At 39.0% G+C, this 26,144-nt stretch overlaps 2 protein-coding genes across 2 annotated transcripts; one reads left to right on the forward strand and one right to left on the reverse strand.

The window, feature by feature from the left end:
• Positions 1–964: 964 nt before the first annotated feature.
• LOC141633849 (ribonucleoside-diphosphate reductase small chain C-like) lies at positions 965–19,135 on the reverse strand. Its single transcript, XM_074446229.1, has 3 exons — positions 19,004–19,135; positions 8,016–8,024; positions 965–1,765 (listed from the first exon to the last, which is right to left on the reverse strand). The coding sequence occupies exons 1-3, from the start codon at positions 19,133–19,135 to the stop codon at positions 965–967; spliced, it is 942 nt and encodes a 313-aa protein (XP_074302330.1).
• Positions 19,136–20,750: 1,615 nt separating this feature from the next.
• LOC141627749 (uncharacterized) lies at positions 20,751–25,404 on the forward strand. Its single transcript, XM_074440971.1, has 3 exons — positions 20,751–21,993; positions 22,128–22,486; positions 22,720–25,404. Exons 1-3 carry the CDS (start codon positions 20,751–20,753, stop codon positions 25,402–25,404), a joined length of 4,287 nt encoding a protein of 1,428 aa, XP_074297072.1.
• The last annotated feature ends 740 nt before the right edge of the window (positions 25,405–26,144 follow it).

Here is a 26,144-nt window from a genome sequence, read left to right on the forward strand (position 1 = left end):
ACGAGGTTCACCAACTTAGGTACGTCCTCACTATAGTCGCACTAAGAATTTTATTGATCACTCAATAGATATACAATGAGGAATGAGGATACTAGTTACATAGACTAAACTCTCGTTTTATAGCTAAATCCCAAGCTATAACTTCCATGTAACTTATACTATATTCATGACTCTATCAATGTACAAGTAAATTATTGGTCAATTAATAACTCATCTTCATAATGTTTTAACAAGAAACATCTACTCCATAATGGAGGGATTTAACTCTAACACACACTGTGACAGTGCCAACGCCCAACACCAAATCGCATTTGTCATGTTTTATGCCATGTAATTAAACAAATTAACTAGTCGAATCGAGAGATACTCCAAACATAATAGCAATGGAAAAGGAGATCTTGTAGCGACAAAAGTATTAAATCACGGCCCCGGAGTGAGTAATATACACATTCAGACAGAGAAATGCTCCCCCATAAACTAGAACTAGAGGATACAAATTTTTATATGTTCCTCAAATTCGGTTAATACTTAATACTCCGTACATTTAGCCAGTCTATTACAAAAAACTGTACTGAATATTACTCTTAAAGACAAACCGCTATCTCATAATTCATGAAACTCTGAGACTTTTAATTATTCAAAAGAAATCACACATGAAATACCTCTAAGAGCAATATCATTTCTTGATTACATCAAATCAAATGCTTCGGAATACATCATACCCTAATTGCGTAAACCACCATAAATGAAAACTCGATTACAATCTAAGAACATACTCCTATAAATTAAAGGTTGACAAACTAGGAACATTATTATCAAACACACTAATCGTTTTACTAAGTATTATACATTAGAAACACATTAATCTGACATAATACTTCATAACAAACAATTGACTCGAAAAAGAGTTAAAAATCTTCATCAAGCTTAAACACATGAGAACCACCATGACCATTCAAGCTACTCATAACAGAAGCTTTCTGATACTCCCCAACCCGCTTCTCGAAAAATTAGTCTTCCCATGCAACGATATCAACTCCATCCAATCAAACGGATTAGTAACACCATAAACCTTCCCACATCCTAAAGCACCCAATAACCTATCCGCAACAAACTTAATATACAGACTCATCAACTCCCCATTCATCCCAACCAATACACACGGTAACACGTCGCAAACAAACTCCCTCTCGATCTCCACCGCCTCACAAATTATACTCTTGACTCTCTCCTCGCTCTTCTTCTTCTTCAACAGAGAGTATAACAAACAAGCGAAGTCGCAATGAAGCCCTTCATCCCGAGAAATCAACTCGTTTGAGAAGGTTAATCCCTTCATTAACCCACGCGTCTTCAACCAGAATATAGCACAGACACTTCCGGAGAAGAATATCCCTTTAACACAAGCGAATGCAATTATTCGCTCTGTAGATGATTTTGACCCATCTATCCAGCAAAAGGCCCAATCAGCCTTATGCCTGACAGCCGGAATCGTTTCTACAGCATGAAACAGACTCGACTTTTCAGCCGAGTCTTGTATATACGTCTCTAACAGGAGTGAGCACATTTCAGAATGAATGTTCTGAATAGCGATTTGAAAGCCGTAAAATGCCCGTGCTTCAGGGAGTTGAATCTCCTTCATGAAGCGACAAGCGAGATTTTTGAGAACAATACCATCAGAGGCAGGAAAGAAGGCGAGCACGTGAGTGATGAAATGACGTTCATTGGACGTGAGAGTGTCGGACCAGTGTTGGAGATCGGAGTAGACCTGTCAAACGGGTAGGGCGGGTTGGGTCTCGGGTCGGGTCAGGTTGAATACGGGTCACGGGTCGGGTTAGACTCAAAATACGTGTCGAGAAATAATTTCTAACACCCTTTTTTAACGATTTTTTTAATCTAAAAAATATTTTTTTAAAATGTAAAATATATTTAAAATTTATATTCTAATCATATTCAATATTTGCATTAATTATAGGGTAAATTGATAACTTATACCTGTTATAACACACTTTTTCAAATTTTATACCTAAGATAATTTTGTTTCAAAACTTATACCAAAAATCTTCGTTTCTTTCATACTGAATACCAGATTGCACAACTTAACCATTTTGCCCTTACTAATTATCCATCACCAAATTTTTGCCCACCACAAACCCATACCCACCACCTTAACCCACTAAACACCACATACATCCTATCACCACTCACCTCCTCTCTCCACCGCCACCACTTTTGATGCCTGGCTACCACCGCAAATGACCTCCCGTCGGCGCCGCTGCCCACATGTCGTCCCGACGGCACCCCTCTCAACAACACCCCATATTATGTCAAACTCCTATATACCCTAACCACCACCCCTCCCAAAAGAGCCCTTCCCCACCACCAATAATCCGTCCTTCACACTCGAAAACCCCAGATCTGGTTGTTTTTAGAGTGGAGAAAGGGGTTTCGGCAATGATGTAGTGTTTTTGTATGGTGGGCAATGATGTTAAAGTGATTTAGGTTGGCGAGTTTCCGAAGAAGCGAAAAGGTGGGGTGTAGGTGGGGGCTACGGTGATGATGTGATGACGGTAGGTGGGGTTGTGGCGGCGGTGGAGTAGGGTAAGTGGTGCTTGTGAGTTTTGGTATGTGGGGTTGAGTTGAGGAGATTGTGGGTTTGTGGTTAGGGAGGTTATAGGTGTTTAATTGGCAGACACTAAGAGCGTCCGCGAGCGCGAGAAGGAGGCATTTGCGGTGGCGGTGTCAGCAGGGGAGGAGGTGGGTCGTGGTGGTGGTTGATGCGTGTCCTAAATATGATGTTTTACACCCTATTTTACACGCATTTCAGAGCTCAATTATGTAGCTTATGCTACTATTTGCCCCATTTTGTCTACTATCGTATTTTCTTGTAATATTGTAGATTTATGCGGAAATGAGTAGAAATTGAGCTAAATCCGTCCCCGAGTACCTTGCATTGCATTTGACGTGAAGTATTTACTCAAGAAACGAACTTGGTGCGCATTTCGAGGCCTGAAAGACAATTTTATGAAGAATTATAAGCGGATTACCAGCTATAATGGTCGATCGACTGCTGCCCATGGTCGATCGACCAGAGCACGACTTACAGTAGCTCCTGTTCAGCGATGTCCGGTCGATCGACTGCCTTGCAGGGTCGATCGACCACACCGATAAATCTGACGCAAAGTAAAAGGACGAGAAGTTAGAAGCCCATTGTATATTAGGTTTAGGAATAAGTGTTACGTGATATTCCTATATAACGTAACCTTAGTATTCAAATTTTAGGAGGTTTTCAATCAAGTCTTCTATCATCAATAATTAGGGTTCTTGAGATCATTTTTGGTAATCAATAAAGTTTATTTTCCGCATCCGGTTTTGATCTTTCCTTCCTGTTCCATACGGTATTTCTCTGTTCTATTATTCAGTATTTGCGGCTTTATTTCGCTCATTCTTTAGGATTGCTAGGTTAGTTTCCCAAAAGCCAAATTTATCGTCTCATGTTATTTGCTTCTTTAGTTAATTTAATCATGAAATCAGTAGCTTTATTCATTATTCTTTTTGTAGTTTTTGTCATAAACATGAGTAGCTAAATACCATGTGCTAGGATGTAGGGAATCTGTAGAAGTAGGTGGCGTAGAATAGTGACCTGAAATTGCGCCATGGTCGATCGGCTAGGCTCCCTGGTCGATCGACTGGCCACGTGAGTTTTGTTTTGTTTTAATTAATTTAATTGCTATTTTTGACGAATCGAGTGCACGCGACTAGTTGAATGCCTAGGAATTGACCGACCCGATAAGATCGAAAAATAGGGGAGGAAAATAGACTGCCTAATTAAGACGACTAAATTAATAAGATCGAGAGATAAGTTAATTTAGCTTTTTAAATCACTTTTCAGGACGAAAGTTAGCATTAGTGATATTAGGGACCTGTAGCGAGATCGAAAGATGCTACCTATTAAGAAAGGACCAAGAGGACTTCTTATTTTCCCGTCTCACGTGATTATTTCAGACTTACCTAGGATGCTGCCGCCGAAACTATAGTGAACCGGCCATCTTAGCATCCTTTTAATATTTGATTTCATCTTTTAGCTTAGTTTACTTTTCATTTATTGCCTTTAGTTATAGATCAACTCAAATCAAATCCCCCTCACATTTGTTACCTTAGACTAGAATTAGACAACTATAAATTACATTCGCCTCTCTGTGGTTCGACCCTAACTGCCACTATCTATAGTAGTAGTTTGGAATTATAAATATTATTTTTGACACCTTACGACGGGTATTAAATTTTGGCGCCGTTGCCGGGGAGGCAATTGTTTAAATTTTTAGTTGTTTTTATTTTAGTCTTTTCTCAGTTTAAGGGACATCCGTTCCTTAAACTATTCTTATATTCTTCTTGTAGTTTCATCTTATGCGCAGGTGTCAACAAGGCGAATTACTTCCCCTTGATCTCGAGCTTGAGAGGACTTTGCACGTGAAGAGGAGATTATTTCAAGAACAACAGTCAGAGGAAGAGCATGGTTCTCATTCTAGTTTCTAAGAGAACGAGCTTTTTGAGGAGGATCCCCCTTCGTCACCTATTTCTACTTCCTCAGCTGAGACCGTCACATCTCCAGACATGGCTGAAGAAGCGAGTATAGCCGGTCCTCGAGCCGACAAATGAGAATCTCTATAAGGGATTCGCATTACCAGGGACGGACAGGAAATTCGAGCCAAAACCGTCTTACATCAACTTGGTTGAGAGAAACCAATTCGGGGGAGCTGCAAATGAAGATGCAGCTAAACATATGGAGACATTCATTGATTACTGCTGTTTCATACCCCCACCAACCGGTGTGACCCAGGACCAGGTGAAGGAGACTATGTTCATATTCTCGCTTCACGATGCTGCAAGGGAATGGTACCGAGACCTGGATCGAGCTGCTAACGGGATTACTGATTGGAATTCGCTGGCCTTAGCATTTTACAAGAAACATTTTTCTGCCTCGAAGACCAATGCCATTAGAGCTCAGATCACGAGCTTTAAACAGGGTCCTGATCAGAATTTTCATGAGGCGTGGGTCCTTTTCAAGAAGCTCGTGCGAACTATTTCGCACCATGGGTTTGAGAAATGGAGCCTATGAAATAAATTCTATAATGGGCTTTATGACGATCAGAGGGCTATCCTGGATGCGGCAGCTAATGGCAGATTCCAGGAGAATGTTGGAGAAACTAAGGGGTGGAAAATTATTGATGATTTGGCAACCCATAAACCTGAGTATGGAAATTTCAGGGGAAATCAAAGGAGAGCTGATGAATCCCCTTCTGTAGCTGCATTAGAGGCTCTTACGGAGAGATTCGATAAGTACGAGTTGGGAGGAACTTCAAAAGAAGGGATCTATCAAGTGAATGCTGTGTCAGACGGTCCTTTCGTCTGCAAAAGATGTGGAGCTGAGGGACATGTTTCATATTTTTGTCCTAATCCCTATGAGTCTTGTGCTGCTTTTCAACATTATAGGCAGACAAATACTTATTTTTAGCCGAATGTCCATCCAAACTTGAGGTGCATTTACCAGAATGTCCAAAATCCGACTCCACCTCCGCAGCAGCAGAACTATGTACCTCCTCATAAGCAGTAGCAACCATACCAAAAGCCTTGGTATGTCCCTCAGCAGCAGCAGTCCCAAGGCTCCGATTTTGCCAAGTTGAAAAATTTGTTGCTGAAAGAGTCTCAAGCTAGAGAGGCCGGGATGAAAATGTTGGAGAGCCAAATTGCTCAATTAGCTAGCAAGAGTGCAACTCGAGCTCCGGGGCATTTACCGTCGCAGTCGGATCAAAAGGAGACCCTAAATGCCATCACTTTGAGGAGTGGGTCTACCCTCGATGGGCCCGCGATGGTTGAGGATGTCACGGAAAAAGATGAGGCGGAACCGAGTCAGAAGAAGGCAGTAATGAACAATAGTAAGAAAAAGACGATCAACAGGTATGTCAGTCGATCGACTGACATACCCGGTCAATCGACTGAATCGCGAAATAAAACAGCTTCTGGTCTTGTAGAAGTCAGTCGATCGACTGACCAACATGGTCGATCGACTGACAACGCTGCTGATATTGAATCTTTTCGTCCTCCAGTACCTAATAACTTGAGGGACCACTTATTTCGGGGTACGACGACTCCGGAATTATTGAGGCAAGACCCAAATGCTGATGGGTCAGTCCCGGTTCCAAAGTATGACCCGATGACGATTAATGGCTCATTCTTGAGACGATCTGAAGAAGGTTCAAGCTTCAACAAGGAGAAGGTAGTGCATTTTCAGTCTAAGTCCACCGATGCCGGCATGAGAGACCTAGAGGAGAGGGCTAAGTTACTTCTTACAGCTCCTTATCCGGAAATATTGGTGCCGAAGAAGGAACAGGTATCGTTTAACAAATTTGAAAATGTTATTCGTAGCTTAAATGTACAAGTTCCTTTTCTTGAATTAGTTAATCAAGTGCCTCCTAACATGAAACTTATGAAGCAACTTTTGTCTAAAAAGAAGTCTCTTTAAAATGTGGAATATGTCGCACTAACTGAGGAGTCATGTTCTTATTTGACCCATACTGCACCTCATAAGCTAGAAGACCCATGTAGCTTTTCAATCCCATGTAGTATTGGCACCTTTTCTATTGAGAAGGCCTTGTGTGACCTAGGGGCTAGCATTAGTGACATGCCTTTGAGTCTTGCTAAGAAATTGAAATTGACTAGGTTTGCAGTTACCAACATGACAGTACAGATGGCTGATCGATCTGCGGTCCAGCCTATAGGAGTCTTAGAGGACATTCCTGTGCAAATAGGGAAGTTCTTTTTCCCTGTTGACTTCGTTGTACTAGATATGCCTGAGGATGCTCACATTCCTATCATTTTGGGTAGACCATTTCTGCACACTGCTGGTGAAATTATAGCTGTTGGCTCAGGGACATTAACTTTTAAGGTAGGGAAGCATTCCATTGTCTTTGCCCAGACAGCTAATAAGAAAGACCCCATGTGGCCAGTCACTTGTAATACGGTTTCTGAAAAGAAATCCTATTTTGTGCTTCCTGATATGCCTGTCTCTATGCCTGTTTCTGCTATAACACCTCCGCCCCAGATTGGGAGCAAATTGGAGGAAGATTCTTCTGTTTTGGATGTTGCAGGAGCTGGTTCGGAGAAGGAAGAGCCGCATGTTGCTCCAGCTGTGAAGGATCCAATCGTTCAAAGAGGCGGTCTAGGATGTCTTAGCTATGGCACTGATGAGGAGCCTGATGAGGAGCCAGTCAAAGTGACGGAGTCCGACTTGGATTTTGATGAGCTAGAAGAGGTCATTGCTTGGGAAGATGTTGAAGCTGTTGATCCGTTGAGTTCTGCGAATGTTGAAGTTGATAGGAGTGCAGCTGAGGAGATGAGCACCGTAGAGGCTACCTCTTGTAGCCAGGAGCCGAGCAAGTGGGCCATTCCGTGGCCATTCTTGATCAACTATTAGTTGATTAAGACTTTTTCAAAAACATTCATTTTATTGCTTTCGTTAGACTCTTTTTATTGCTTTTGTGTGCGCGAGACTTCGCACTCTCATAAGCTTGCTTAGGATTTTAAATGCTTTAGACTGTTACTTTGGGGTTTGCGCAATTTTGGGCGCGTTATTATGTGTATTTGCAGGTTTATAGACCATGTTGGCTCAATTTATTGAGCTAATTTGAAGAAAATCAGAACTTACAGCAGGTTTGCCAGTCGATCGACTGCCTCCTATGGTCGATCGACTGATCTGCGACTTCCAGGAGCTTCTGTTCCTATTCACCCTGGTCGATCGACCATGTTCGCTGCTGTACCTGTTCACGACCATTCCCCTGCTGTGTTTGGTCGATTTGCGGAATCTAGGGAGTTTTTTCTCCACTTTATTCTCCGACTCATTTCTGTTTTCTTCCGTTTCTTTATTTTACACATAATTTTGCGTTTCGTAAATTGTTTTCTCGGATTACGCGTGGTACTTCTGTTTCTTTTCAGGTACCTATGGTAGCACTGCTGGCTACTGAAACCTCCTAGCTCACGCTGGTTTGGGGAGGTTTCCTTTTGCTGCGCTTAAAGTCTTGTGAGTTTCCGAGTCCTTACTTCGTGTCTTGTTTAGTTAATTTATCGCAAAATTCCCGTTTCCCTTTTATTTCATTACATGATTTGCACAATGGGGACATTATGTGATTTGGTTTGGGGAAGGGTTTTGCATAGCATTCATATGTTTTTGCACTCACGTTTAATTATTTTGTTTGCATTGTTATATATACAGAAAATTCAAAAAAAAAAAATTGAAAAATTTCAAAAATTTTGTAAATTTCACGTTTATTTTAGCATATAGGTCGAGTCGGAACAGTAGTATTTCAATGATGACATTGCATTTTCATCTGTTTATGCCTAAGCCTTGCTAATTAACATGTTACTAGTAGAATCCTATGCATAGTCTACGAGTTTTCGTTAAATTTTTTGCTGAACTTGAGACTCGGCTTTGATTTTTGGCAAACTACATCATTTTCTGAGGTTTAGAGCTTATAACTGGTGACATCTATGACCAGTTTATTTAGGATTGTGAGTAGTACTCCTTATGAGACATGTTACATAAATATGCATAAATATGAACTTGATCTGCTTAATACCTGTATGCATTCGGTTCGTGGTTAGTTGACACATGTGGAAGAGGTCACCCCTTTATTCATTTTGCCCATAAGCTCCACACTGCCAGAAATAGCCTTTTTGTCCCGATAACTACATCTTACACTTACCCTGCCCTTGTCAAGCTAGTAGTTTATGTTCTTGGGATTGTTACTTTGTTTTTGGTAGCTAATGCTCATTTTGAGACGATGTTGGGGAGATGAAAAAGGAAGGATGAAAAAAAAGAAAAGAAAACAAAAAGAGAAGAAAACAAAAAAATGAAAAATAAGAAAAAAAAGAAACGTGTGTTGTACTGTAGAGGGCGGTCGATCAATTGGCCATCTTGGTCGATCGACTGAAGCCCGAGAAAAAGAGAAAATAAAATCACATGGTTGGAGTTTTGATTAGTTGGTGATTTTATTCCCATGCTTTATTATCATCATTTGGGGAATTACAATTATTTCGGAGATTGTGAGATTTGTGCTTGCTATTAGCACCGTTTTTTATTGGAATTTTGAGTAAGAAGTTAGGATGATTTATTAGTTTGGTTCCCTTAGTTACTAGCTTGGCTTTTAACTCTGTTTTTACCAAATTCGTCTTAGCCCCTTCTTACCCTTACCTCACATATCCATATTTACCTCGGCATGTGTCATGGTCATTTGTTTGGTTGGAATGCATATGTACGGTTGTAGAGATTGTTTTCATATTAGATTGCAGGCATGTTCTTATAGGTCGTAGCTAGGTGAGTGTCATTACAAAATGAATTCTTTCTATCTTTACATTTTATTAACCTGTGCTTATGTGTGATATGAGCGACCCGTGAGAGTCCGATTTGATAAGTCTCCATAGTTGACAGTTCAACAGTTTTTAACGACTTCATAACTCGTTTGCATGATTTATATTGCTAATTGATTGTTAGTTGTTGCATTAAATTGGTTTAGGCTATTCGGTTTGCATTTCGCTCTGAGATTGAATTTGTTCCATTAGGTTTTAGGATCGAGTCTAGTTATTGCTTGAGGACAAGCAAGGGTTTGGTTTGGGGAAGTTTGATGCGTGTCCTAAATATGATGTTTTAAACCCTATTTTACACGCATTTCAGAGCTCAATTATGTAGCTTATGCTACTATTTGCCCCATTTCGTCTACTTTCGTATTTTCTTGTAATATTGTAGATTTATGCGGAAATGAGTAGAAATTGAGCTAAATCCGTCCCCGAGTACCTTGCATTGCATTTGACGTGAAGTATTTACTCAAGAAACGAACTTGGTTCCATACGGTATTTCTCTGTTCTATTATTCAGTATTCGCGGCTTTATTTCGCTTATTGTTTAGGATTGTTAGGTTAGTTTCCCAAAAGCCAAATTTATCGTCTCATGTTATTTGCTTGTTTAGTTAATTGAATCATGAAATCAGTAGCTTTATTCATTATTCTTTTTGTCGTTTTTGTCATAAACATGAGTAGCTAAATACCCTGTGCTAGGATGTAGGGAATCTGTAGAAGTAGGCGACGTAGAATAGTGACCTGAAATCGCGCCATGGTCGATCGACTGGGCACCCTGGTCGATCGACTGGCCACGTGAGTTTTGTTTCGTTTTAATTAATTTAATTGTTATTTTTGACGAATCGAGTGCACCCGACTAGTTGAATGCCTAGGAATTGACCGACCCGATAAGATCGAAAGATAGGGGAGGAAAATAGACTGCCTAATTAAGACGACTAAATTAATAAGATCGAGAGATAAGTTAATTTAGCCTTTTAAATCACTTTTCAGGACGAAAGTTAGCATTAGTGATATTAGGGACCTGTAGCGAGATCAAAAGATGCTGCCTGTTAAGAAAGGACCGAGAGGACTTCTTATTTTCCCGTCTCACGTGATTATTTCAGACTCGCCTAGGATGCTGCTGCCGAAACTATAGTGAACCGACCATCTTAGCACCCTTTTAATATTTGATTTTATCTTTTAGCTTAGTTTACTTTTCATTTATTGCCTTTAGTTATAGATCAACTCAAATCAAATCCCCCTCACATTTGTTACCTTAGACTAGAATTAGACAACTATAAATTACATTCGCCTCTCTGTGGTTTGACCCTGACTGCCACTACCTATAGTAGTAGTTTGGAATTATAAATATTATTTTTGACACCTTACGACGGGTATCAGTGGTAGGGTGTATGGGTGGATCCGAGAGATTAAGGATTATTGTTTTGGGAAAAGGGTGATGGTGGGTTAAATAATAAAGGCAAAACTGTCAATTCTTGCTCTTTTTCGAGATTTGGTATTAGTTAGTTTGTGAAAAAATATGATTTTTGGTATAAGTTTTGAAAAAAATTTATCTTAAGTATAAGATTTAAAAAAATATGTTACACTTGGTATAAGTTATCAATTTATCCTTAATTATATTAACATAATTATTAAAATAAAGTTTTTTTAATAATTATTTTTTTATTAAATATTATTAAAGTTATATAAAATTTACTTTTTAATTGTGTTTGTAATTTTAAATAATAAAAAATTTAACCTTTTTTTTTCAAATATAATATTTTAATATTAATATTTTAATAAAATTCTTGATTTACCTTTGATCCAATGGGTCGACCCGTTCGTTAAAATAACGGGTCATTTCGGGTTCGGGTCAAACGGGTCGGCGGATCGAAATTTCCGGTTCTTGACCCTGGGAAAAACTGGCGGGTCGGGTCGGGTCAGAATTTGACAGGGCTAGATCAGAGGATAAGTCGACTTCTTCCACGGTCGAGAAGGATATTATGGGTCCAGCCCACTTTTGGTATTGTGTTATGTTTCTTAGGCCCAAATTTACGGGTTTTGTGCAACCTCTTTTGGAAGCATTTTTTTTTTGTTGGCTAAAATTGACAACAACTTTGACTGACTCGTAACACTCACAAAATCTGAAAACAAAAGAAGAGATAAGGCAGAGAGATGAAGAAAGGAGTTCAACACGTTTTTCATAGGACAACCCATACTAAACAGCCGATTGCCGGAGTTCAACCGTTGGATCATCCCGAAACTTTGCCATCTTGTTCCTAATATCTGTGGCCACATTCTGACCGTTGGGATCGTCTTTTGGAGCTCTAATTTGTCTGTAATTGTTGCTGGACGGAATCTGCATATTTGGTGATATTCTTCACTTTTGCTCACTTATTTATAAGCTCTTATGTATGAACATGTTGGTGGATGTTGAAGCCGTTGTAAACTGAATATTGTGTTTCTTTTACCTTCACTTTTATCATAATAAGAGACGAAGGAGGTGAACTCCTTAAAAGTCTCGTGGTTTTTATCTTTCACACCGAAGGGGTTTTCCACGTATAATTCGTGTGTGTTATTTCCATTTTTTGTTCTTTCTTTGAGTTTCATAATTTTTCTGTCCATTGTTGGGTTTATACTTGGTGATTTGTTAGGGTAAATTGGATTGGTATTCTAATTAGGTTGGTTGAGTTGAAGTTGATCCTTGTGGGTGTTGTTGTTGATTACAACCTTGGTCCCTTTAACTAATAACAGAGACAGGATTAGGTTAATTTAGTAGAAATTATGGATGGTAATAGTGGGAGTTCCATGGTTAAATTGACGTCAACCAATTATTCCATTTGGAGACCGATGATGGAGGACTTGTTAAATTACATGGACTTGTTTGGTCCAATTGAAACAATCACTGATTCAGATGGTAATGTTGCCAAACTTAATAAACCGGAAAAAATGGAAAGTAGAGTGTTGGACCATATAGACATATGATTAGTTTTGATAATGACAAGTATGTACTTTATATTATATATACTCTTGCTTGTAACCGTTTGTTTAGTCTTTAATAGATTGATTAAAGTTTACAATTTTAGAAAATATTGTTATAGCAATCTTGGCTATAACATTGAGGATTTGTGAAGCATCATTCAAGTAATGTTATAGCAGCTTGAGCTATAACATTGAAGATTCTTAAAGCGTCATAGTAACTGTAACAAGTTTCAAGTATGATGATCACTCAAGCAAAAAACTCGATCAAGTCTATAACAAGCTCAAGATGAAGAGCTTATGATCAAGATAAAATGATGATCCTATCACTGAAGATCTCCAGGAAGATTAGCTAGTATAGGACTTCGTCTAATAACGATATCTTAAGAAGTAATATTGGGAAGGTAGAGTTATAGTTATTTCACCTATAACTTTACTTACCAAACTTAAAGTTACAGCTATTTGTACTATAACTTGGGTTGCATTTTAAGGCACGATTTTAATAATTTTAAAATCAATTTTCAAAAGATAAAATTCTTCAAATATGTTTCGAAATCATGTGTGTATATGATAGAGATGAAATACGGGTTGTTTAGAATGAATAGTTTACGTTATCCTATTGGTTAGTAAAACGACTTATGAGTCCTCATGCTACCTAGGGTTTGCTAAATTATTTAAACCTAACCCTAATCTACTCCTTGATATTTTGACCTAGGGTTTTCGGCTAAGATGGGCTTATGAGCCGTGTGGAGGCCGAATTAACTCAATATGCAAGTAAATAATATTACGTCAAATCCATAATATATTACTATAAGATATTTTCATATCTTATCAATTACATTAGATTTACCTTATTTACTTAATCAAAATATTTAATAGATTAAATTAAGAAGAGATAAGATTTGTTTCTTATGAAACAAACTATCATACACGGCACACCTACGGTTTCGACCAAAACCCTAGTGTCTCTCTTCTACTATATATATGCATGATGTTCATTGATTTAATTAAGCGTTTCGAAATATAAAAAATCCTTGCAAACAAATTGAGTTTAAATTCTAATCGAGTATTTTTATTGTTTTGCAATTGAAAATCTTTTACGAAAAGTCGTGGTCTTAATTTGCGTTTTATTTCTTAAGGTTACGTTATAAGATAATAGTACTTCATATTGTTTCTACTCGTTCAATTGTGTGAACACCTAGAGAAACAATCAAGTGCTTTCTTAGTAACTTAAGATAGTCAAAACCGAATATCTAGTGGTATTCAAATTAAGTTATAGCTACAGTTAGTTATACGAGTGGGTTGATAATTTTGTAATCCGGAGAAAGGTACTAAAATTATTAATCGAGAATAGTGGATGTAGGCTTCGACGTATGAAGCTGAACCACTTCAAATATCGTGTGTCCTTGCAATTTTCTTTATCGTTCATTTCATTACGTTTATAAATCGTTTAGTTAATTAGTTAAAATTTAATCAATAAACTTTAAATAATTAATTATTTAGATATAAAATAAAAAGTGGGCATAAGTTTTTTTTTTAAATACTCAATTCACCCCCACCCCGAGTATTTCGACTTGGATAGACTCTTCATCGAGAATGGGAAAATTTGAAAAGAAAGAATTTGGGGACTATTAGACAATGGGTAGATATTAGTATTTTCAACCATGTGTCTCAAGAGACCGACCCATATGAATTGTGGAAGAAATTAGAAGGTCTTTATGAAAGAAAGACGACTCATAACAAGGCTTCATTAATCAAGCGACTTGTTAATTTGAAATTAAAAGGTGGGAAGTTAGTGTAAGACCATCTAGTGACTTCCAGGATATTATTAACAAGCTTACTACTATGAAGATTATTATTGACGATGAATTGCAGGCTTTATTTTTGTTGAGTTCCTTGCCGGATAGTTGGGAAACCTTGGTTGTGACTATTAGTAACTCCGCTCTGGATGGTGTGCTCTCTTTAGACATGATCAAAGAAAGCATGTTTAATGAAGAGATTAGAAGGAAGGAGATGGGAGTTGATAATTCACATGCTCTTGTTATCGAGAATAGAGGAAGAAGCAAGAGTAGAGGTCCTAAAGGTCGTGGTAACTCAAAATCAAGGTCTAAGTCTAAAGAAGGGAAAGAGACTAAGGCAAGTTTTTATTGTAACAAGCCTAGCCATATACAAAAGTATTGTTATCAATGGAAGAAGGAGCAAGGTAAGAAGGGAGATTCGCATAAGGAGGGAGATGATAAAAATACTGCGGTTGTAACACCCCCACATACCAAGGTGCCTTAGCAGGACCATCCTAGCATGAGAGACCGTTACCGTCTCGGTTTTCTGAGGCTAGTATATCAAAAGTAACCATTCCAAAACATTTATTAAAGTGTAAAGAGTTAAAGATTACATGTTCCAAAACCAAATCCAAAACAAATGTCCACTAGTACTCAAATAACTGAAGCTAAAACAGTAAATCTCATGACATCGGAAGCTAGACTCGAAGTGATGACTCCCCATCTCATCCCCAAAGCTAAAGACCATCATCACCTGTCACAATCAGCTCACCATCCCCAAATAGATCACCACAGATTTTACAAAACAACATTGGGGTCAGTTCACTGCATAATCAAAATAAGACAAGTACGATAAAGATAAACAGATGTTTCACAATCCACCTCCAACTCCCAATCACATCTCGTAACTGACTACACACTAAAGTGTGTAGCCCTGCCATTGGGGGACCGCAGCCCTCCCCACCTAAACCCCCGCTCATCAACGAGCGATAACCCTGTTCATTAATGTGTACATCCCCTCATGTGGCGGGTTCAGGAGAGGGCGAATCTAGGGTGTGAAGCCACTTCCTCAAGTGACTCCACTCAACCGATGATGCACCTTGCGAACATCAACAACTATCTCAACACCAACACCATACTCCAATCCACCAACAACAATCAATCACAATATCAATCGTACAATCAATTACAACATATATCTTAAATCAATTAAACAGTAAATCGAGTAGGGAAACCCTACCTTAGCACAAATCTGACACGAGGCAATCAAGCAAGCTAAAACGGCTCATCTACAAAATCTTCATTTAACAATAATCATACAATTGAATTATAAACATGCACAACAACCCCTTTCCCCTAAATCATAAGACTAGGGCAAAACCCTAAAAGACAAACGACAAAACTCATAGAACTAGAGGTTTACCGACACAATCGGCGTGAAGGAAGGATGAACAAGACTCAGAAAGATCCATGACTTGAGAGGGATTTGGAGATGATTAAAGTTACGTTGAAAGTTTAGGTTTTGGTAAAAGTGATTAAGAACTGTAAATCTCATTTATGTAACTCTAATTCTCTGTAAATCAAACCGCGGAAATAATCACCATCAGAGAAGATACTCGGTCGAGTATAGAGTATACTCGGACGAGTATCTCCTACTCTGTCGAGTATTCCCATACTCAGCCGAGTATTCCTGGACAGTAGCCTGACCAGAAATACACGACGCATTACTCGGCCGAGTAACAGACTTAGAAAATCGTAGTATTACAGCGGCAACGGCTTCCAAAAGTGATGATAAGGTCACTTTGATTTGTGCAACCAGGGAGTGTCATCATGTTGATGGTTCAGATTGAGAATGATTAGTAGATACGGGTGCTTCATACTACTGTGTTCCAAAAAGGGAGTATTTCTTGAACTACCAAGCTGGTGATGTTGGTAGTCTCAAGATGGGAAATCAAAGCTCAGCTACTATTGTTGGTGTGGGGAATATTCGTGTCAAGACAAATTTTGGGTGTATGCATACACTGAAGAACGTGTGCCATATTCCCGATCTACGTCTGAATTTGTTATCTGCAAATGTCCTTAATCAAGAAGGCAAATGTTGGGTCCGTGCATCTTTGTTGGGCCCGTGCATCTTTGTTGGGTATAGTAATGAAGAATATGGTTATAGACTCTATGATCTAGAAAACAAAAAGGTGGTGAGAAGTAGAGACGTAGTATTTTTTAGCACGAGAAGGGTGGAGATTTTCTGAATTCAAGGTACACTTCTACCTCAGATCTGTCTACTAATACTACTTATGATTTTGTTCTCCCACTTCTATTTCTATTGATCAACCAATAAATGAGAATATTTAGGTGACACTTGATGATGTTGATGAGGTACAACCTGATGATGTTGGTGATGTTGGTGAGGTACAACCTGATAGTGATGTGTCGCAAGTTGCTGACAATGATGATACTTTTCATGAGTTATCATCCGATGAAGAAGAAAACCATAAAAATGAGCATAATGAAGAAGAAAATCATGGTGAAGAGGTTCATGAGGAAGGGGAGCATTCTACCTCTCAAGCTGAGGATACACGTGTTAGAAGGGGAACTAGAGAGCGTAAACTTTCAATAAAGTATTCAAGTTCAGAGTACATTCTTATTACCGATGAAGGGGAGCCGGAAATTATCAAGAAGTATTGTCTCTTGATGAGAAAAATGTGTGGCTCGATGCTATGAAAGAGGAATTGGATTCATTGAAAAAGAATGAAACTTATGAACTTGTGGAGCCTCCCAAGGGCAAGAAATCTTGAAAAATCGATGGGTTTTCAAGAATAAGAAATATGGCGAGAAGATTGTGAAGCGGAAAGCCAGGCAGGTGGTAAAAGGATACAACCAGAGAAAAGGCATTGAATTTGATGAGATCTTCTCTCCCGTTGTCAAAATTACTTCTATCAGAACCGTGTTGGGTTTAGTTGTAAGTCTCAATCTTAAGTTGGAGCAGCTTGATGTGAAAACTGCTTTTTTACATGGTGACTTGTACGAGGAGATCTACATGGAGCAACCTAAAGGATTTGAAGAGAAAGGGAAAGAAAAGTGTGTTTGTAAGCTAAAGAAGAGTCTTTATGGGCTTAAACAAACACTAAGGCAGTGGTACTGAAAATTTGACTCATTTATGACCAGCAATAGTTATAAACGAACTGCAGCCGATCCTTGTGCATATTACAGAAAGTTCCTCCAAGGTAAATTCATCATCCTTCTTTTGTATGTAGACGATATGCTGATAGTTGGTCTAGATTTAAAGATGATTCAAGGTTTGAAGAAAGACTTGTCCAAGTCATTTGACATGAAAGACTTGGGTCTAGTAAGACAAATCTTAGGCATGGAGATTTCTCGTGATCGAAAAGCTGGTAAATTGTGGCTATCATAAAAAAAGTATATTGAACGGGTGCTTGAAAGGTTTAATATGAAGCATGCAAAACCTGTTTGTACACCATTAGCTACTCATTTCAACCTCACTAAGGAAGCTTGTCCTATAACGGAGAAAGAGAAATAAGGTATATCACCTATTCCGTATTCTCCTGTCGTTAGTTCTTTGATGTATGCTATGGTGTGTACGAGGCCAGATATCGCACATGCTGTTGGTTTAGTGAGTAGATACTTATCCAATCCGGGTAAGGTTTATTGGGAAGCTGTGAAGGGGATCATCAGATACTTGCGGGGTACTTCCAAATTGAGCTCGTGTTATGGAGATGGCAAACCTATACTTGAAGGTTATACTGATCTAGACATAGCGGGTGATCTTGATAATAGAAAGTCTACCTCAAGTTATGTGTTTACTTTTTCAGGGGGGGGGGGCATTTCATGGCAATCCAATCTATAAAAATGTGTAGCATTGTCCACTACTGAGGCGGAGTATATTGCAGCCGTGGAAACAAGTAAGGAGATGTTATAGCTTACAAGATTTCTTCGAGAGTTTGGTTTGAAGCAAAGTGAGTTTGTGGTATTTTTTTATAGTTAGAGTGCCATGGACTTGAGAAAGAATACAATGTATCATTCTCGGACCAAGCATATTGATGTTAGATATCATTGGCTACGAAATGTTATAGAGGATGGGCAATTGATGCAAAAGAAAGTCCATTACAAGAACGGTGTCGATATGCTGACAAAGGGTGTTCCTGGAAGCAAGCTTATGGTTTGTAGTACGCTTGCCGGTTTGAGTTTCAAATGATCGTGTTTGGCGTGAATCTTCCCCATAATAGGCTGGAGGGGGGAGATTGTTATGGGTCTAACCCACTTTTGGTATTGTGTTATGCTTCTTAGGCAGAGGGATTGAAGAAAGGAGTTCAGCACGTTTTTCACAGGACAACCCACACTAAACTGTCGATTGCCGGAGTTTCAACCATTGGATCGTCCCGAATCTGTTCCTGGTATCCATGGCCACATTCTGACAGTTGGGATCGTCTTTTTGAGCTCTGATTTGTCTGTAATTGTTGCTGGACAGAATTTGCATATTTGGTGCTATTCTTCACTTTTGCTCGCTTATTTATAAGCTCTTATGTATGAACTTGTTGGTGGGTGTTGAAGCCTTTGTAGACTGAATATTGGGTTTCTTTTACCTTCAATTTTATCATAATAAGAGAAGAAGAAGGGGGTGGACTCCTTAAAAGTCCCGTGGTTGTTATCCTTCACACCGAAGGGGTTTTCCACGTATAATTTGTGTGTGTTATTTCCATTTTCTGTTCTTTCTTTGAGTTTCATAATTTTTCTGCCCATTATTGGGTTTATACTTGGTGATTTGTTAGGGTAAATTAGATTGGTGTTCTAATTAGGTTGGTTGAGTTGAAGTCGATCCTTGTGGGTGTTGTTGTTGATTACAACCTTGGACCCTTCAAAGGAGGCTTCCACTTTCTTATGCATTTCCCATATTTGTGGGTATTTGATTAGGAACATACATAAGCGGTCGGGGTTTTCGGCAAGTAGGTGTTCGGTTTCTTCGATTATCGCCGACATTATCATAGAAGGTTTCAGGTTTTTGAAGATTAATTGATTGTTATTGGTAGGGGATTTGGGGTGAGGAGAATTAAAGGGCCGAAGAAGGGTATTTAAAGAAATGGGGAATTTGAAAATTTGGGGGGGAATGTGAAATTTGAAGAGGAAGTTTGCGGGAGAATGAAGAGGGAGATTCGGGAATTTATGGAAATGAATTGAGGAATTGAAGGGAGTTAGTAGGGAATTTTGAGTTTGAAAAGGAATGGTGGCCTTGAAAGTTGAAAGCATATGAGGGAAGGGTGAATGTTTGAATGTTTTGGGGAGATTTAGCGGGGAGATTAATTGCACCGTTTGGGTTGATTTTGAATTTGCTGGTGTTTTCCGCGTCGGTTTCAAATTCCATGGATTTGGATTGATTTAAGAGTTTGTAGAGTGAATTAATAATTAGTATCTACCACTTTTTTAGAAAAACTCTATTTTATAAACTTTTTTTAGTATTAAATTACTCCCCTCAAATGTGCTTAGGTCAAATTGTTGGAGCCAGTGTCCTCCAGTTAGTGCGGATAACGTTATTGCACGTACACTTGTACGGACAAGTGGGAGTTTGTTGGGGCTGGTGTCCTCCACAGTTAGTGCAATGGCATATAAATCTCTAAAAGGATCAAAGGGTATACTTTTGTATTATTATCAGTTGGTCCACGTTTATCAATAACGGTTGGCTTGCTAGATAAGTTTGACGTTATTGTCATACTGATGGCGGTGATCAACTGGTCCCTAAAAGTCACACCTATAGGATACATTTGAGAGATGTGACGGTATGAAAATACAGTCATGTTGATGCCTAATATGACTAAGCGGTTAGTCGGAGTTATTGACTAATAATTAGTCAAACGCGATGTTGAGATAATTATTTAATACGGATTAAATAATAATGGCTAAGGTGAATTAAGCAGTTAATTCGTAAATTGAATATAAACGATTATATTTAATTAATGTATATTGAATTAATTAATTATACAATATTGTCATTGTCGGACAAGTATTAATATATCGACTGAGTCATGTTACTAGTTGATATTTTAATATCCGATGACGGATGACGATTTATAATTAAAACCCGTCATATACATTTTAGCGAAACGAGTCGGACCACGAGTTAAAATAAGGAGAAAGTGGAAAGCCCACGCCCTCCTTATGTCACGGTTTGGACGAGTGAAACAAAAGGAGAGGCTTTCTCTCCTTTTGACCTAATTCATTTCATTTGCACAAAAATTAGGTTTTTGGAGCATTTCTCTCTGAAAACCTAGATCTCACATCAGAAAAACTCACAAAACTCTCTCAATATTGCAAGGCAATTAGAGAGTAATTTATAGCACAAGGGGCATAGTCTCAGACGGTCTTGGGTGCAACGATTAGGAGGAAATCTATTTTGATTTCTGTTCTTAGGCCGAAATTCACAGGACCCAAGGTTGATTCTTATACCTTTATTGTTTCTCTTGTTTTTTTTTTTTTTTCGTTTATGACAATTAATCACATGTTAAAATTGCGTTATAGTCAAAAGAGAAGAAGATGAGAGAGATTTTAGAGAGAGAAAAACCTCAAAAAATCTAAAAAAAGGGTTTTCTAGGTTTCAGCAATGGCGAAACACAAGAAAAATTTTACCAAAAATCTTCAATCAAACAGTAAATCACCTATTACTTCTTCAAAAACGCCTCAATTATCAAAAAATCAAAAACAAGTAGATACTAATGTAGTGAGTAGCAGCAAAGGGACCGCTTCAGGATCAAAATCTCCGCGGAAGATCAATTTACGATATAATCCGGCTGATTTTGAGTCTGAATTGGAAGTTATAGTGGAGGATATTGATGACGAGGAGGAAGCTGTATCACAAGATGAGGATGAATTGAAAACGCCAGCACTCTGCCTCTCCTCTGATGATGTAGCAGGTGAGATTCAGTACTGGTCTACTACGGTTTATTGTTACATTTTGGGTGCGAATCCTCCGAGTTCTGTTATTTCTGGGTTTGTGAAAAGAGTTTGGCAAAGTTATGGGATTGACCGTATATCGTTCATGCCTAATGGTTTGTTCCTTGTGCGGTTTAAGACTAAAGAAAAACAGCAGGAGGTTGTTAACAATGGCCACCTTATGTTTGATAATAAGCCTGTAATCGTTAAAGAGTGGAGTCCAAATGCAGAATTGATTAAACATGACATATCCATTGTTCCCATCTGGATGAAACTTTACGGCTTAGACATCAAATTTTGGGGTAGTGTTTGCCTGCAGAAAATTAGTGGGTTGGTAGGGAAGTTCATCAAATGTGATGATGCTACGACTCATAAGGCTTTTCTGGGCTATGCTAGGGTCATGGTTGAGGTCAAGGTTGGACAGCATTTCCCTACTGAGTTAGTGTTTCTGGATGAACTAGGAAACACTCAGAGGATTAGGGTTGTTTATGATTGGCTGCCTCTTAGCTGTGTGAAATATAAAGGAATGGGTCACTTAGCTGATCATTGTAGGAAGGAGAGTGATGCTAAAGTGAAGAAGGTATGGAGGCCTAAACAGAAGGCTCCTACAGTTCCTAAAAAGGCTCCAAAGACTCCTATTCCAGTTACCACTCCAAAATCTGTCTCTCCTGTAGTGCAGCTGGTGACATCTAGTATGCCTGTCAGACGAGCAGAGTGTGGTGACAAAGCTAATGGGGGTACAAATGGGGGTAATGAACAAGGGTCTACTGCACAGTCTGCCCCTAGGAGATATCTTACTAGGATGCTCGGGAATGATGCAGGTGAGGCCAGGATTTTTACACCTAGGGGGATCACCTTTATGGATGCACTCACTTTGTCCATTCGAAAGTCAAAAATGATTGTCGCAGAAAATGGTTAGTCGAGGAGCCTAACGATAATGGGTAGTCCGGGCTTCTCGAATGTGAGAGAGGACTGAACAGCATTTCCAAACAAAATGAAATAAGGTGGTTTATGCACCAGAATAATGTTGGGCTGTTTGGTTTGTTAGAAACTAAAATAAAAGGGGATAAGTGGATTAATACTAGGAATAATATGTGTGGTGATTGGGCTATTTGTACTAATAATAGTTTTCACAAAGAGGGGAGAGTTTGGCTTTTATGGAATCCTAAACTTTTCCAGGTGGACATGCTTCATACAACTGCTCAATGTATTCATACACAAGTGAAGGACATGATGCAAGGATTTGTCTTCTACTTTACTCTAGTGTATGGTTTTAATAAAATTGGTGAGAGAGAAAGCTTATGGCAGGATTTGAGGAATTATGCCACCACAGCTAATGGTCCTTGGCTTGTGGGTGGGGATTTCAATAGTGTAATGAGAATGGGGGAAAGGATTGGAGGAACTGATGTTATTTGGCTGAGATCTTACCTATGAGGAAAGCTTTGGATGACTGTCAGTTACAGGAAGGGAAAATGATTGGGTCCTATTTCACTTGGAACAATAAGCAAGATGATGGGACTAGAGTCTATAGTAAGATAGATAGGGTGTTGATTAATGATGCCTGGCTTTAGAGGTTTCCTGACTCAGTGGCTCAATTCCTCCCTGAGGGGCTTTTTGATCACTGTCCTTGTGTGATCCAGTTGAATAGGACCAGTGCAAGGAAAAGGGCACCTTTCAAGTACTTCAATATGTGGGCACTTGCTGATAATTTTGATGAGGTAGTGCAACATGGATGGCAGGAGGATATTGATGGCTCTCCTATGTTTAGGGTCACCAAAAAACTCAAAGCTCTGAAGCACAGGTTGCAGGAGTTGAATAGAGAGCAATTTAGTGACATTGAGAATTTAACCCATGTCACTGAAATTGCTCTTCAGAACTTTCAGGAGCAATTAAGGCATGATCCACTTAACACTGAGGTGTGTAAAGCTGAAAGAGCTTGTGCTCAGGAGCTGATGGGTTTAAGGAAGGCTAAGGAGATGTATCTAGCTCAGAAAGCCAAAGAAAGTTGGGTTAAAGATGGGGATTCTAACACTTCATTTTTTCACTCAAGTATCAAAAGAAGGAGGTCAATGAATAGGGTGTATCAAATTTCTGATGCTGCTGGAAAGATGTGCACTACACCTGAGGACATCAAAGTGGCTTTTGAACAGTTCTACAAGGGTTTAGTAGGTACATCTACTGAAGTTAAGCATGTGAAACCTGGAGTTATAAAATCTGGGCAGTGTTTGACTGATGAACAGAGGGAGATGTTGAGTGCTCCAGTGACTGATGAGGAGATTAAGGCTGCTATGTTTTCTATTCCAGGCACCAAGGCTCCTGGGCCTGATGGCTATAGTAGCCAATTTTTCAAGGATAGCTGGCATATAGTTGGATCTGAAGTGTGTAAGGCAGTCAGGAATGCTTATGAGACTGGGAATGTTTTGAAAGAGTCTAACAACACTATTTTGACTCTCATCCCAAAGGTGGAGTTGCCTGTCACTGTGCTACAATTCAGGCCAATTGCATGCTGTAACACAGTGTACAAATGCCTTGCCAAAGTCATTTGTGGTAGGCTAAGTCAAATTCTTCCTGCTATTATCAATCCTGCCCAAAGTGCTTTTTTTAAGGGGAGAGATATTGTTGGAAACATCCTTATTTGCCAGGATTTGATCAAATTATATAATAGGAAAGCTTGCTCTCCAAGATTAATGATGAAGATTGATTTGCATAAGGCGTATGACTCCATTGAGTGGCAATTCCTTCATGAGATGCTTGAGGGGTTAAATTTCCCAACAAATTGTATTAAATTGATAATGGAGTGTGTCACCTCTCCTTCTTATTCCTTGGCTTTGAATGGTGAGGTCTTTGGCTTTTTTAAGTGTAGGAGAGGTCTTAGACAGGGGGATCCCCTCTCTCCCTTGCTCTTCACCATTTGCCTGGAGTACTTAAGTAGGCTGATGCAGCTCCTACCTCAGTTTAAGGGGTTTAAACACCATTCCCTTTGCTCTAAGATTAATCTCACTCACCTCTGCTTTGCGGATGATCTTTTGATGTTTAGCATAGGTGATATTCAGTCTGTGAGTATCATGATCAGGGCCTTTGAGCTGTTCTCCTCCACTTCTGGTTTGAAGATGAGTGCTGGGAAATCCAACGTCTATTGTAATGGGATACCTGATTCCATTGTTCAAGCAATTGCCCAGGCTACAGGTATGAAGAGAGGATCCTTACCTTTCAGGTATCTTGGGGTCAACATTATCCCTAAGAGACTGGGGGTAATGGATTGCCAATGTTTAGTTGATAAGATTACTGAGAGGATTGCTAGATTGGGGACAAGGAAGTTGTCTTATGCTGGGAGAGTGGTACTTGTTAAGGCTGTGTTGAGCACTTTACATAACTACTGGGCACGAATCTTTATCTTACCAAAAACTGTGTTGGATAAGATTGATGCCATGTGTAGGAAGTTTTTGTGGCATGGCACAGACTGCAAGGGGAGTCCTGCTCTGGTGGCATGGGGAAATATTTGCAGGACCAAAAAGAAAGGAGGATTGGGTTTGAAAAATTTGCACCAATGGAACATAGCTTCCCTTGGGAAATATGTGTGGTGGATTGAACGAAAGTCTGATCACTTGTGGGTGAAATGGATACATGCCATTTATATGAAAAATCAGGAATGGCAGCACTATGAACCCTCTAGTGGAGCAAGTTGGGCTTGGCGCAGATTATGTGGTGTCAAGAACATTCTCAAACCTATTATGTATAATGAACAGTGGAGGAATACAGGGATAGAGTACACTGTGAGGATGGGTTATCAGTGGTTAGAACAGGCAGGAGTTGATGTGCCCTGGTATCCTTGGGTTAGCAACAGGATCATAGCTCCTAAGCATGAATTTTTCATTTGGCTAGCTGTACAGCAGCGTCTGCTTACTCAGGACAGGATGGTGAAGATGGGTTTCCTTCAAAGCAACGTATGCTGGTTATGTGGGCAAGAGGAGGAATGTCATCAACACTTGTTATTCTCCTGTACTTATAGCAGGAAATGTCTAACAGTGGTTGAAAGTTGGCTGCAGATTCGTATTCCAGTTCAAGATGTGATGGAGTGGTGGCTTAAGTATATAAATAGATCTCTGTTGATTAGGCAAGTGCTTGCTGCAAGTATAGCTTATCTAATGTATGAGATATGGCATGCCAGGAATAGAAGTCGTGTAGAGAGCAGTTTGTTACTGCCCACTGTGCTAGTCAGACAGGTACAGAGGGGGATAGTACTGAGATTAAAAGTGCGGAATGTAATAGGCAGTAATAGGAGAGTTAAACTATGGTTAGAACGAATTTGTAATGGTGTAAATTAACTAAGGGCTATCTCCCTAGTTAATCAATTGTTCGGGTTATGCTTAATATAATACTTACACTTTCCCAAAAAAAAAAAAAAATTGCGTTATAGTCCTTAATTTTAAGGGTTTTATACGGATATTACCCTACAAGTGGTATCAGAGCGAGGCCACGTAAATTTTTCATTGTGATTTTCATAAAACGATTTGAATCGATAATTTTTTTGCCTTGAAAACTGTGCGGCCGAACTGTTTTTATACACGGCTGGTTTTGTTTTTTTTTGTGCTATTGTAAACCGTGTCATGCGGTTACTGTCTGATCAGACGGTCGTTTGTTTTGTTTTGTTTTCGATTTGATTTTGCATATTGTTATTATAATTGATCTTTTTAGCAATATGTTATGGTTTTGACAATTGTAGTTTTAATTCTATACGGATTAGGTTTAAATTGCAATTGGTTTTTTATCAAATCGATTTTGTTTTGCATTGTTATTGCTCACGGTTTGAGCTGCTGAAAAAAAAAAAAAATTTTTATGTATTGCTCACGGTCCAGCCGTGAAAGAAGAAAAAAAAAATTCGTGTTTTATTTTTTTTTCGGCCATAAAATGCATACAATACGGATTTTGTGCACTCGCTTGATTGTGAAACGGTTCACACATGTACCATTTAGTTATTTTAAAGCGATTTAAAGTAACGGATTGTAATGGATTAAAACTAAGTTGATTAAAGCGGCTTTGTCACATAATTTTAATCGTTAAAAGG

The sequence above is a fragment of the Silene latifolia genome, chromosome Y (genome assembly GCF_048544455.1).
Source record: "Silene latifolia isolate original U9 population chromosome Y, ASM4854445v1, whole genome shotgun sequence".
Lineage (NCBI taxonomy): Eukaryota > Viridiplantae > Streptophyta > Magnoliopsida > Caryophyllales > Caryophyllaceae > Silene > Silene latifolia.